This window comes from Panthera leo, chromosome D3, assembly GCF_018350215.1.
Source record: "Panthera leo isolate Ple1 chromosome D3, P.leo_Ple1_pat1.1, whole genome shotgun sequence".
Classification (NCBI taxonomy): Eukaryota; Metazoa; Chordata; class Mammalia; order Carnivora; family Felidae; genus Panthera; species Panthera leo.
The window spans coordinates 21,014,138-21,029,469 of NC_056690.1; the positions used below are offsets into that span (position 1 = coordinate 21,014,138).

Here is a 15,332-nt window from a genome sequence, read left to right on the forward strand (position 1 = left end):
CAGACCCAGAAGCTCATGGGATGATGGGGGATTGGCATCACAGGTGGAGGAAAGTCACACATCAGTGAGGACACAGTTTGCCCAAATTCTCTAGAGCCGGCTGAGTGGTTTACCAGCTATCTGGCATATTTTAAGACGTCACACAGCACCCCCAGCTGGCCACAGTGCCCACATTCTCCAGTCACTGTGGTAACACTGTGGTAAGCACAAGGGACAGTGTCTTTGCCCTGTATTTTTTCCTGGTGTCACTACCCAAGACAACAGAATGAGAAGAGACCTCAGTATGTCCACCATTGGAATAGTGATACTCTAACACCTAGATTTTTACCTTGATGGAAAACTATCATTTTTTTTTCAAACTCTCAGTCTCTGCCAACTGTATCCCTATAGCTCCAATTCTGCCTGCTCTTTCCAGACACGCTGCATATGGTATGTGAAAAGACAGTTTAATTAAGGGTGCAACAGAAACACAAATATGGGGACATTTCTCTATGTGCATATTGATAGGTACAGAAAGTTGAGTCAAAAAAATCTCAAAAAGAGGGGAGGCTGGTTTTTGGTGACTCTGTAGAAAGGCCACTTGAGGTTGCAGAGTTGAACAATCTGAGCATGTGAATCCAGCACCTCCAAGTGGAATAGAAAAGAAAAATCTGGAAAAAAAAATATTCCGTTAGTTTAAATCTTGTATTCCTTTTTATCAATTTTAAATACATGTGAATGTACATACCTTTAAATTGCCATAAATATATTCACAATGATATTTCCTATATATATTTGCCAAATGTGTAGGTCCAGTCATTTTAACTCATTATTTTTTAAAGTACTTTGTGATGGTAAGATCTTGCTTTTTAAGTTTATTTATTTATTTTTGAGAGAGAGAGCACCAGCTGGGGGGGAGGAGAAAGAAAGAGGGAGACACAGGATCCAAAGCAGGCTCCAGGCTCCAGGCTCCAAGCTGTTAGCACAGAGCCCGATGCAGGGCTCAAACTCACAAACCAGGAGATCATGACCTGAGCTGAAGTCAGACACTCAGCTGACTAAGCCACCCAGGTGTCCCTCATATTATTTTTAATACTTTTGAATAGTACACTCTGCTGTCACTTGGAACTCAGCCTTATCTTTTCATGGGTCCAAGCTCAAATGGTGCTCTGTGAGTTCCCAATGCACTGGGTGAGGTTAAGAGAGCTCAGGTTTTGTGTCTCACTTCCCCACTGGCCTGAATCACTGTGTAAGTGCTGAAGCTGCTGTCCCCATGCTGAGCAGTAATAATCAGCCTCATCATTAGGCTGGAGCCCAGACATGGTCAGGGAAGCCATGCTGCCTGAACTGGAGCAGGAGAATCAGCTTGATATATGATACAATTATGATATGATATGATATGATATGATATGATATGATATGATATGATAATAATATTATCATGATGCATTTGGGGAATCAAAGAAAGAAAATTCTGAACCACAGAACCAAGCTGCTTATTTTAGAACTGAAGACTTAGGAAAAACCTAGTAAGGCTACCAAACTTCTGCTGGAATTATTCATGCTTCTGCTGAATAATTCATAGATATCTCCTATGACTCTATCAATGCCCTTCCTCAGGGTAATGACAGCTGTGAAGTCACCAACAGTAAGAAGTCTCCACCTTTAACATTGGGGTTCATCCAGCTGGCAAGCGCTAAGAGCAGATTATCCATGATTAGTCCCACAGCACCCCCAGCTAGTCCAAGCCAAACCCCCTCTCCTCCAAGACCTGATCGTCCTGGAGCTTTCCTTGTTTTAACTGGTTTCCTAGAGTTTGCAATGCACATTTTTTACATGACTCCAGTGTGCCAGGCACTATCCTAGGCCTTAATATTAGAACAACTAACATAGTCCCTTACTGTGTGACTCTTTATATTTGGGTCTCCCAGAGGAGTTGGAACGTGTTCTAGTTCCAAAGGGCTAGCAGAAAGGACATTGTAAGAAATGGAAATAGAAGGCCTACAACCCCTGCAGCATTCAAGATCCGGGACATCCAGGAGGTGTCAGGAATCTGCCTGTGGGTGCCAACTGGAGATAGTGGTGAGGTGGAGAAGGGCTAAGCAGATAAAGAAACAAGATAGACTTGTGGTGAGGGAAGCCAGAAAAGTGCTTTATATGCCATCTTTGGGACTTAGGGCTTCAATTACTTGAAAGGACACTGAAAAGTTTAAACACTGCAGTGACATTTTCAGGTTTCCATATATGAAACTTTTAAAAACATAGCATAAAATAGAGAAACACAGCAAGAAGAGAGTATGGCTGTGTGATAGCGTTCCTGGCATGAAAATCAAGAAGAGACGAGTTTGGAATGTGATTAGGAATAGAATCTACCCAGCTGGTGACTACATGGATCTGGTGGGTGAGAAAAAGCTAATTAAGTTTGAAGTTAACTAAGGTGGTGGGTTTGAGTGACTGTGTCAATGACTCTAAACCAGAGGTGATTTTGTCCCCCAGGGGACTTTTGACAATGATCATAGACATTTTTGGCTGTCATGCTTGGGGGTAGGAGGAGGGGTTGCCAATGGCATCCAGTGGATAGTAGCTGGGAATGCTGTTAACATCCCACAATACACAGGGCAGCCTCCCACAACAAAAAATTATCCAGCCCAAAATATCAATAGTGGTGAGGTTGTGAGATCATGACTGATATGGGAAACATTTGGGAAACAGTAAAATTGAGAAAGTCAGTGATGAGTCTGGTTTTGTACTTGTTGATTTATGGAACCTGGTAGCATTCAGTGGAAATATGGGAGTAAAACTCAGGGAAAGATCAGGGCTGCAGGGACTCTATTTTCTCCTCCTATGGGAAAGGTGTGAAAATAGCCCACTTTCCAGGGTTCTTAGCATTCATTAATTCAGTAAGTAATTGTTTAAGAAATGTCTAGTATATACCAGTGATAGGACAGGTGACAGACAGAAGGCCACTGTAGCTGTAGCAGGGAGATGAGGACACAGGAGGTGGATGGAACCATCCCCAAATGCTAACCCAAAGTCACACATATGCAAAAATAGTTTTCAAACCAACTCTTCCATATAGATCTCCCAAGGAAAGCAGAAGAATTTGCTTTTCTTTTGGATGGCCCAAAGATTACTTTATTAATTTTTCAGTCTGATCAACAGGAACTATAGACCTGAAGGTCTCTGAGGTCTCTTCATATCAGATTCTCTCCTCCTCCTTCTTCCCTCTGGCCTTGGGCCTGAGATGAGAGTATATAAGTATGTGAATGCACAATGGTGGGAACGAGGGAGGCTGAAGCCACATAGTCTGGAGTAGCAAAGGCTTCAAAAGGCAGGGAAGCTACACCTTCAGACTCCACTCTTCCCCCAGGATAAAGTGGGGGCCCAAATGATCAAAACTCCAGGCCTTTAGGTGGAAGGCGATGTGTACCCAACAGAAACTTCTTACTCAGACAGAAAAAATGATCTAAAGGAAACCATTGCTTTCTTTCAACAAAGTTAATTTAATGGGTTAACTTGATGGGTAAATGGAAGTTATTAATATGCATCAATTTATGAGAGCTTACCACATCTTTTATTTCTTGTGGATTTTCTCACCTCACATGAAGGTTTCAGACCCTGGGCTCTTAGGGTCTCTAAAAAGTGACATATTCTTGCCTTATTCTGAAGCCAAGCTTAATTTTTTTTCTAGTGAAACAGAATTGGGCAGGAGCTTCTTCTGTGTTAAAATAAGCGTTAGATAATTTAGCTCTACTCTTATTCTCCTGAATCAGGATCTATTCGATTTTCCACTCGGCTCTTATTGAGGCTTACATTTCCTCAGTCTTACACCTTATCCTGAATTTAAATGGTCAGAAATGGACCTAGGGAGGAGTTAAGATGGGGAATAGTAAGAGGACCCTGGGTTTTTCTTGTCCCTCAAACACAGCTAGATCAACATCAAAACATTTTGAACACCTAGGAAATTGATCTGAAGATTAACAGAAAAATCTGCATAATTTGAGAGAGATAATGTGGCAGGTATGGGGTGCAGAGAGGTGAAATGGGAGAGAGGAGCCCTGGTGCCACGGAGTTGGGGGAGCCCTTTTCACGGAAAGGAGAAAGAGGGAGGGGGAGATTGAGCAGGTCATCTGGTCCATGCAAGAAAAAGACTCCCCCTGAAAGTAGTTAGAAAGAGTGAAAACAAGTGCAGGGATGCACAAGAAAACTTTTCCCCCAAACCACTGGCAGAGAGAAAGGAAAAGGTTTCAATACTTCCAGCTTTTTGGCAAACTGAAGTTTTGGAGTGCAGAGTCTGAAGTTTTGGAGGTCAGCACCTGGCAGTGCTACAGTGACAGAATGGGGAGCATGGTCTGAAGATCCCCCTAGGTCACCCAGTGAGAAGTGGTTCCTCTGCTTAGAGTGCATTTGGTAGGGGTGATATGGCCTCCCCACAGGCAAAAGAATAGTGAGCACCATAGAGCTGCCCCATTTATCCATATAGGAACAAAAATGCAGCTCAGGACAGCAAACCCTGGCACCAGCTGTCTCTTTTGATTTGCCAAAGTGTGGGGTTTTGAAACACAGCCACACCTGAGATAAAACTCTGGAGGGAGGCACCACCTGGCAGGTGGACAGCTCAGACACTGACAGAGGGAAGGTGGGGAGCTGATGGAAGCCAGGGACACAGGAAGGGTGATGGATCACAGGTCTGTATGAACTTCCCACTCTAGAGACTAGAGACTGGGACAAAGCCATTTTCACCCCTAACCCAACAGCACTGATCCACCCCAGTGAGTTAAGCAGTGCTACCAAATGGAAGAGGAGATGTTACACCAAGCCACACCTCGCTGAGCCCTCTAGGTACCTCTCCATTAAGGAAGGTCCCCCTGAGAATCAGAGCAGCAGACTCCTTCCCCAGAACCAGCACAAACCCCTTCCATGCACTAAGCTTACTGATCATCGAGTGCTGCAAAGTTTCAGCTCTAGGGGAAACTGGATCTAGGTTTATTTGGGACTGTTTGTTTGTTTGTTTGTCTGGGGTTTTTTGTTTGTTTTGTTTTGTTTTATTTTTTCTTCTGTTTTTTTTTCTGTTGTGTTTTGTGGTTTTTCTTCTTCGATACAGAAAAAGCAAATTTTTTAATTTAATTTAATGTTACTTTTATTTATTTTATTTCTTTTGCTCTTTTCTCTTTTTCCTATCAAGCTTCTCTTAACAAACAGACCAAAACACATCTAATATCTAGTTTCCTTTATGTTTTTTTAAATTTTTATTTCATTTTATTACTTTTTTCTCTCTTCTTCCAAAATAACAAGATGAAGAAATTCACCTCAAAAGAAAGAAAAGGAAGAAATGATGGCCAGGGTTTTAATCAAGATAGTTAAAGGTAAGATGTCTGAACTAGAATTTAAAACAATTATAAGAATTCTAGCTGGGCTTGGAAAAAGCATAGAACACAGTACAGAATCCCTTACTGCAGAGATGAAAACTAAAATCTAGTCAAGCCAAAATTCTATAACCAAGATGCAAATGGGAATGGATGCCATGACAGTGAGGATGGACAAAGGAGAGGAGTGAATTAGTGATATAAGAGATAAAATTATGGAAAATAATGAAGCTGAAAAGAAGAAGGAAAAAAAGGTAATGGATCCCAAAGATAGACTTAGGGAACTCAGTGACTTATTAAAATGAAAAAAACATTCATATCATAGGTGTCCCAGAAGATGAAGAGAGAGAAAAGGGGGCAGAAGGTTTGTGTGAGAAAATTATAGCTGAAAACATCCCTAATCTATGGAAGGACACAGACATCAAAATCCAAGAAGCATAGAGAACTCCCATTAAATTCAACAAAAAGCAGCCATCACCAAGACATATCATAGTCAAATTCACAAAATACAAAGATTAGGAAAGGATCCTGAAAGTAGCAAGGGAAACAAGTCTTTAACCTACAAGGGAAGACAGATCAGTTTCACAGCAGATTTGTCCACAGAAACTTGTCAGGCCAGAAGGGAGTGGCAGGATATACTCAATATGCTGAATGGGAAAAATATGCAGCTCAGAATTCTTTATCCAGCAGACTGTCATTCAGAATAGAGGAGAGATAAAGAGTTTCCCAGACAAACAAAAAACTAAAAGAGTTTATGATCACTAAACCAGCCCTGTAAGAAATATTAAAGGGGAACCCTTTGACTGGGAGGGGAAAAAAAGACCAAAAGGAACAGAGAACATCACCAGAAACACCAAATTTATAGGTAATGCTATGGCACTAATCACCCTGAATGTAAATGGACTAAATGCTTGAATCAAAAGGCATAGGGTATCAGAATAGATTGAAAAAACAAGACCATATATATGCTGCCTGCAAGAGACTCATTTTAGACATAAGCACATTGGCAGGTTGAAAGGGAGGAGATGGAGAACCACCTATCATGCTAATGGACAGCAAAAGAAAGCCAGAGGAACCATACTTATATCAGACAAACTAGATTGTAAACCCAAGACTATAACAAGACAAAGAAGGGCATTATATCATAATTAAGGGGTCTATGGATCAAGAAGATAAAAACTATTTTTTTGAAAGAATAAACAAAATTTATAAACCTCAATTGTAAATATTTATGCCCCATCTTGGGCCACCCAAATATATAAATCAATTAATAACAAACATAAATAAACCCATGACAGTAATACAATAATAGTAGGGGACTTTTTTTAACGTTTATTTATTTTGAGAGACAAAGCATGCACGGAGGAGGGGCAGAGAGACAAGGAGACCCAGAATCCAAAGCAGGCTCCAGGCTCTTAGCTGTCAGCACAGGGCCCAACAGGGGGCTCAAACCCATGAACCATGAGATCATGACCTTAGCTGAAGTTGGACGCTTAATCGACTGAGCCACCCAAGTACCCCAATATTAGGGGACTTTAACACCCCATTAACAGCAATGGACAGATCATCTAAGCAGAAAATCAACAAGGAAACAATGGCTTTGAATGACACACTGGACCAGATGGACTTAACAGATATATTCAGAACATTAATCTTAAAGCAGCAGAATACACATTATTCTCAAGTGCATATGGAACATTCTCCAGAATAGATCATATGCTGGCTCACAAATCAGCCCTCAACAGATACAAAAATATTGAAATCATACCATGCATAATTTCAGAATACAACACTATGAAACTTGAAGTCAACCACAAGAAAAAAAATTGGAAAGCCCTCAAATACATGGAAGTTAAAGAACATCATACTAAAGAATAAATGGGTTAAACAAAAAATTAAAGAAGAAATAAAAAATACAGAGAAGCCTATGAAAATAAAAATATGACAGTCCAAACCCTTTGGAATACAGCAAAGGCAGTCCAAAGAGGAAAGTATATTGCAATTTAGGCCCATCTTAAGAAGCAAGAAAGGTCCGCAAAACACAACTTAACCTTAAACCTAAAGGAGTTAGAAAAGGAACAGCAAATAAACCCAAAAGCCAGCAGAAGAAGAGAAATAATAAAGATCAGAGCAGAAATAAACAATAGATGGAGAAACAACAAAAACAAACAAACAAAAACCAGTAGAACAGATCAACGAAACTAGGAGCTGGTTTTTTGAAAGAATAAACAAAATTTATAAACTCCAAACCAGACTTATCAAAAAGAGAAAATAACCCAAATAGATAAAATCATGAATGAATGAATGAATGAATGAATGAAAGAGGAGAGATCACAACCAACACCACAGTATAAAAACATTTGTAAGAGAATACTATGAAAATAACATGCAAACAAACTGGGCAATCTGGAAGAACTGGACAAATTCCTAGAAACTCACAACTACCAAAACTGAAACAGGCAGAAATAGAAAATTTGAACAGATCCATAATCAGCAAAGAAATTGGAACACTGAGCAAGAATCTCCCAACAGTTAAGAGTCCTGGGCCAGATGGCTTCCCAGGGGATTTCTACCAGACATTTAAAGAGTTAATACCTATTCTTCTCAACGGTTCCAAAAAAAATACAAATAGAAGGAAACTTTCAAACTCATTCTACACAGCCAGCATCACCTTGATTCCAAAACCAGACAAAGACCCCACAAAAAAGGAGAATTACAAGGCAATATCCCTAATGAACATGGTTGCAAAAATTCTCAACAAAATACTAGAAAATGGAATTCAACAATACTTTAAAAGAGTTATTCACCATGATCAAGTGGGATTTACTCCTGGGCTTCAGGGGTGGTTCAATATTTGCAAATAAATCAATGTGATACACCACATTAATAAAAGAAAGGATAAGAACCATATGATCCTCTCAATAGATGCAGAAAAAGCATTTGACAAAATACAGCAACCACTCTTGATAAAAACCCTCAAGAAAGTAGGGATAGAAAGACCCCCTTAAGTTCAGGAGCATGACAGGGATATCCACTCTCACCACTGTTGTTCAACATAGTACTGGAAGTCCTAGCCTCAGCAATCAGACAACAAAAAGAAATAAAAGGCATCCAAATTGGTAAGGAAGAAGTCAAATTTTCACTCTTCCCAGACAAACAATACTCTATGTGGAAAACTCAAATGACTCCACCAAAAAACTGCCAGAGCTGATACATAAATTCCACAAAGTCTCAGGATATAAAATCAACATATAGAAATCAGTTGCATTTCTATACATCAATAATGAAGCAGCAGAAAGAGATATCAAGGAATTAATCCCATTTATAATTGTACCAAAAACCATAAGATACTTAGGAGTAAACTTAACAAAAGCGGTAAAAGATCTGTATACTGAAAACTATAGAAAGCTTATAAAGAAATTGAAGAAGACACAAAATATGGAAAAAACAATCCATGCTCATGGATCTGAAGAATAAATATTATTAAAATGTCTAGGGGCACCTGGGTGGCTCAGTCGGTTGAGCGTCCAACTTTGGCTCAGGTCATGATCTCACAGCTCGTGAGTTCAAGCCCCGTGTCAGGCTCTGTGCTGACAGCTTGGAGCCTGGAACCTGCTTCGGATTATGTGTGTGTGTGTCTCTCTCTCTGCCCTTAACCCACTCACATTCTGTCTCTGTCTCTCTCAAAAATAAATAAGAATTAAAATTTTTTTAATAAAATAAAAAAATAAAATAAAATAAAATGTCATATTACCCAAAGGAATCTATGTATTCAATACAATACATATGAAAATAATACCAGCATTCTTCACAGAACTAGAACAATTCTAAAATTTGATGAAACCAGAAAAGACTCCAAATAACCAAAGTAATGTTAAAAAAGAAAACCAAAGCTGGAGGCATCACAGTTCCAGACTTCAAGCTGTGTTACAAAGCTGTAGTCATGAAGACAGTATGATACTGGCACAAAAATGACACATAGATCAATGGAACAGAACATAAAACCCAGAAATGGACCCACAAATGTATGGCCAACTAATATTCAGCAAAGCCGGAAAGAATATCCAATGGAAAAAAATACAGTCTCTTCAGCAAATGATGCTGGGAAAACTGGACAGTGACATGCAGAAGAATGATACTGGACCACATTCTTATACCATACAAAAAATAAATTCAAAATGGATTAAAGACTTAAATGTAAGACAAAAAAATCATCAAAATCCTACAGGAGAAAACAGGCAGCAACCTTTTAGACCTCAGCCACAGCAATTTCTTACTAGACATGTCATTGGAGGCAAGAGAAACAAAAGCAAAAATGAACTATTGGGATCTCATCAAGATAAAAACCTCTTCAGGGTGAAGAAAACAATCAACAAAACTAAAAGGCAGCCAGTGGAATGGGAGAAGATATTTGCAAATGACATATCAGATAAAGGGTTGGTATCCACAATCTATAGAGAACTGAGAAAACTCAACACCCAAAAACAAAAAATCCAGTGAAGAAATGGGCAGAAGACATGAATAGACACTTTTCCAAAGAAGACACCCAGAGGGCTAGCAGACACATGAAAAGATGCTCAACATCACTCATTGTCAGAGAATACTAATCAAAAGCACAATGAGATATCACCTCACACCTGTTAGAATGGCTAAAATTAACAACTCAGGAAACAACAGATGTTGGCAAGGATGTGGAGAAAGAGGAACATTTTTGCACTGTTAGTGGGAATGCAAACTGTTGTAGCCACTCTGAAGAACAGTATGAAGGTTCCTCAAAAAATTTTAAATAGAACTACCCTATGACTCAGCAATTGCACTACTAAGTATTTCTCCAAAGAATACAAAAATGTTGATTCAAAGGGGCACATGCACCCCAATGTTTATAGCAGCACTATCAACAATAGCCAAATTATGGAAAGAGCCCAAATGTCCATTGACTGATGAATAGGTAAAGAAGATGTGGTATATATATATACAATGGAATATTGCTCAACGATCAAAAAGAATGAAATCTTACCATTTGCAACAACATGGATGCAACTAGAGTGTATTAGGCTGAGTGAAATAAGTCAGTCAGAGAAAAACAAATATAGTATGATTCCATTCATATGTGGAATTTAAGAAACAAAACAGATGAATACAGGGGAAGTGAAGGAAAATTAAGATAAAAATAGAGAGAGGCAGATCATAAGAGATTCTTAAATACAGAGAACAAACTGAGGGTTCATGGAGAGGGGGTGGGTGGGAGGAGGGGCTAAATGGGTGATGTCATTAAGTAGGGCACTTGGGATGAGCACTTGGTGTTATATGTAAGTGATGAATCACTATGTTCTACTCCTGAAACCAATACTACACTGTATGTTTACTAGAATTTAATTTTTTTTAGTTTACTTATTTTTGACAGAGTATGAGCATGAGCGGGGGGAGGGACAGAGAGAGAGAGAAGGAGACACAGAGTCAGAAGCAGGCTCCAGGCTCCAAGCTCCAAGCTGTCAGCACAGAGCCTGATGCGGGGCTCAAACTCACAAACTGTGAGATCATGACCTGGGCCGAAGTCAGATGCTTAACTGACTGAGCCACCCAGATGCCCCTAAAAGAAAGAGGAAACAAACCATGAAAGATTCTTAAAGATAGAGAAGTGGGGAACTTGGGTAGCTCAGTCTGTTAAGGCTCTGACTCTTGATATCAGCTCAGGTCATGATTTCATGGTTTGGTTCGTGGATTTGAGCCCCACATGGGGCTCCACGCTGGTGGTGCAGAGCCTGCTTGGGATTCTGTCTCTCCCTCTCTCCCTGCCTCTCTCAAAATAAATAAATAAACTTTAAAAGGGAGACCTTGGAGGTCTCACACTTTGTGATTTCAAAACTTACTACAAACCCACCTACAGTAATCAAAACAATGTGGTACTGGCTTAAGAACAAACATACAGAACAATAGAAAAGAAAAAGATCCCAGGGGAAAAGAGAAAAAAAAAAACCTTGTTTGTGGCACTAAATTATTTTTTATAAGGGTAAAAGGTCACTCAACAGGGGAAAAAAAAGTCTTCAATAAATAATGCTCAAAAACTGGATATGCACATGAAATTGGACCCTTGCCTTACATCATGTTCAAAAATTAGATCATATTCTAGATCTAAGAACTAGAACTATAATACATAGGGTAAAATTTTTGTCATTGGCTTGGTGATGATTTCTTGAATATGACACTAATAGCACAAGCAAAAAAAGAAAAAAATAAGAAAAACTGAACTTCACTATAATTAAAAATTTTGTGCAAAAGACACTATCATAGGAAATAAAATACAATCCATGGAATGGGAAAAAACTGCTTTCAAACTCTCTGATGAGAGATTAACATCCAGAATATCTAAAGAACTCCTACATTTTCAACAACAAAAACAAAAACAAACAATCCAATTCTAAAATGAGCAGAAGACTTGAATAAACATTTCTTCAAAAATATATACAAATAGCCAATAAGCACATGAAAAGATGTTCAACATCATTATTGTTGCACTAATAGTAGAAATCAAAACCACAATGAGATACCACTACACACCTACAAGGATGGCTATAATTTTAAAAACTGAAAATAACACATGTTGGTGAGTTTATGGAGAAATTGGAAATCTTGTGCATTGCTGCTGGGAAAGTTAAATGATGTGTAAAAAAAAAAAAGCATGGTGGTTCCTTAAAATGTTAAATATAGAATTATCATAAAACCCGGTGATTCTAGGGGCGCCTGGGTGGCTCAGTCGGTTGGGCAGCCGACTTCGGCTCAGGTCACGATCTCGCACTCCGTGAGTTCGAGCCCCGCGTTGGGCTCTGTGCTGACAGCTCGGAGCCTGGCGCCTGTTTCGGATTCTATGTCTCCCTCTCTCTGACCCTCCGCCGTTCATACTCTGTCTCTCTCTGTCTCAAAAATAAATAAACGTTAAAAAAAATAAAAAAAAAACTGTGATTCTAATTCTAGGTGTGTACTCAAAAAATTGGATGTAGGCACTCAAACAGATACTTGTACACCAAGTTCATAGCAGTAGTATTCACAATATCTAAAAGGTACAAATAACACAAATGTTCCTTAACAGATATTATTCAGCTTTGCAAAGGAATCCAGTGCTGATACATGCTACAGCATGGATGAATCTTGAAAACATAATGCTAAGCAAAATAAATCCAACACATAAAGGCAAATATTATAAGATTCCACTTATTTGAGGTACCTAGAACAGGCTAATCTACAGAAGGTAGAACAGAGGTTACCAGAGGCTGGGAATAGGGAGGAATGAGTTTTATTTATTAGGTGCTGAACTTCTGTTAGGGATGATTACAAGTTCTGAAAATGATAGTGGTGATGGTTGCACAACATTGAGAATGTACTTAACACCACTGAATTATACACTTAAAATATGACAACAGTGGGGACCCCTGGATGGCTCAGTCAGTGGAGCATGCAACTCTTGATCTCGGGGTTGTAAGTTCAAGCCCCACATTGGGCATGGAGCTTGCTTTTAAAAAATGGCAACAGGGGCGCCTGGGTGGCGCAGTCGGTTAAGCGTCCGACTTCAGCCAGGTCAGGATCTCGCGGTCCGTGAGTTCGAGCCCCGTGTCAGGCTCTGGGCTGATGGCTCGGAGCCTGGAGACTGTTTCCGATTCTGTGTCTCCCTCTCTCTCTGCCCCTCCCCCGTTCATGCTCTGTCTCTCTCTGTCCCAAAAATAAATTAAAAACGTTGAAAAAAAAATGGCAACAACGGCAAATTTTATATTATCCATATCTTACCACATTATTTTACCAAAAAATATGGAGGGAAAAAAATAAAATAATTTACTTTTAACTTTAAGCAGTCAGTAGGGTCCTGGGTCCCCAGATAAACAAAATATGGTATATACATGCAATGGAATATTATTCAGCCTTGAGAAGGAATTCATTAGAAATACAAGTCACTTGTCAAAACCGGCCCAGTCCCACAACAGCCCTGCTTGTAGAGCCACTTCCCTTTCCTACATAGGCCACCATGATCCTAATGTGTCATATAAAGCCCACTTAGATTACCTGTTCAAAGAAATATAGGCTTTGAAACCCATGAAATGCACAATTAACTTCATTTTCAAGGGATATAATTCCTTGGTCAGGAATCGTCTGTTCCATGAAAGACTCTCACCCCATCCTTCTTGGCTCTTTTCTTGACCTTTCACTCTGTCCTTCTTTTCTTGTCCCTTTCGTCTCTCCTTAATCCCCACTCAACCTGGTCAAATCTTAAAAACCCATCTTTACTTTCAGTGAACTCCCCACTCTTGACCTGCAATTCTTATCCCATTTCTTATCTTTCACTGCTTATTCCCACTTTCCATAAGACTTAGGTCAATATTGACTGCTGGAAGACCAGGGTCTCAGAGTTTCAAAGAAGAGGTTTAAAGGTCTCCCATGCCCAGGAGTTTGTTCTGATAGCGTGCCCCACCTGCTCAAGGCTGATTATTAACCCAGAGCTTATATAAAGAAAGGGCCATCCCTGGGATGGGAAAGTACCATGGCCATGGCCAGCACGTTAAGCCCCAGCACCATGACTGGGACCCTGGGTCCTCCTGAGATGTCAGAGCGCATCCAAAATGCTGCTGACATCTCTGTCATTGTCATCTATTTCATGGTGGTGATGGCTGTCGGGCTGTGGGTATGTAGGAGTCCAATGGGGTGTTCTGGGTGGGCACCAAGTTTGGGGTTAAAATGTCTGAGGGAGGGAAGGGTGTGGTATAACAATGTGACAATGCTGAGAAAACACTAACAGCTGTCAGATTTCATTATCCTTTTCTCAGAACCATTGTCTCATGTGTGACGTAAATAATATTTACTCAGTTAATTTGTTCTCCTACCAACACCATCATTTGAACAGAGCCAGCAGTGAGAACTTCAGACATATTCTGTTTGGCGTGTCCAGTGCCTGGCATAATGAATAAGGATGTTATTTGCATTATCTCACATCTTTTATTTTCCTTTGTTTTTTGCTCACTTTCTTTTTTCAAATTTTTATTTAAACTCTAGTTAGTTAACATCTAGTGTAACATTGATTTCAGGAGTAGAATTTTGCTCACTTTCTAAATGAGTCAGTTGGATGCCTAATTCATTACACTCATTCTTTCTATTTAGTAATGAGTGTAAGGCTGCAAAATTACTTCCAAGCACAGATTTACTGATACCTTGCATTGTTTTTATAAATGTAAATAAACAGAGCAATTAGGACAGATGTTGAGGAATATGATTTCTTAAAGTCCCTCCATTTCGATGAAACTATGATTTTCAAGTCCTTTTAAAATTGATGCTATATCACAGTTTCTAAGAAAATGTTTCTCTTTAAGAGTGTTGAAAAAGTGACTACTATGAACATTCTTACCAGAGCATCTGTAACATCCTGGGTGAATTTGCGGTGTTTGACTCTCACATGTCTTCCTTTCTGCTTAGGCAATGCTGAAGACCAACCGGGGCACTGTTGGAGGCTTCTTCTTGGCTGGTCGAGATATGACCTGGTGGCCGGTGAGTGCGCCAGGGTTTCCCAGAGATAAATTTCCTATGTGTGTGTTTAAGAGTAAATAAAGAAGACACTGGGAATGCTGATAGTTTCTGAAGTGCATTGGTTGCCTACTTGCTGGTGTCTCTTCCTAAATCCCTGACCCCAGAGTTCTATTCTGCCATTCCAGTAAATGATAGTACATCACCTATTATGAGAGCAAGTATAGTGTGGCATTTGAGAAGCCTCAGTTAATCTCTGTGTCATATTCTTTTTCCCCGGTCCTCATTAAGAATCTTCTGCCTTAAGCTCCTTACCATCCCCAGCACATTCCTTCTTTGCTCCCAAACCCGAACTAGTGCCACCCCTCTTGTTTGGATGAACATCCCCCTCTCTGCTCTCCTCCTTCAACACCCAACTCAAGCCCTGCTTCATCTGAGAAGTCTCACCCTGCATTCCAGCCTGTCTAGTCCTTATAATCCATGCAG

General features: G+C 39.8%; 1 protein-coding gene across 5 annotated transcripts in view; it reads left to right on the forward strand.

The window, feature by feature from the left end:
* Positions 1-252: 252 nt before the first annotated feature.
* LOC122203388 (solute carrier family 5 member 4) overlaps positions 253-15,332 on the forward strand; it is a 58,680-nt gene continuing 43,600 nt past the window's right edge. For 2 of the 5 annotated variants that reach the window (XM_042910150.1, XM_042910149.1), the window contains exons 1-3: positions 410-429; positions 5,275-5,345; positions 14,799-14,870. In XM_042910150.1, the coding sequence (XP_042766084.1) occupies positions 14,802-14,870 (69 nt within the window). In that variant the 5' untranslated portion in view covers positions 410-429; positions 5,275-5,345; positions 14,799-14,801. Of the gene's footprint in view, positions 430-5,274; positions 5,346-14,798; positions 14,871-15,332 lie in introns of all 5 variants that reach the window. The other 3 variants (XM_042910147.1, XM_042910145.1, XM_042910148.1) reach the window with 2 other exon arrangements.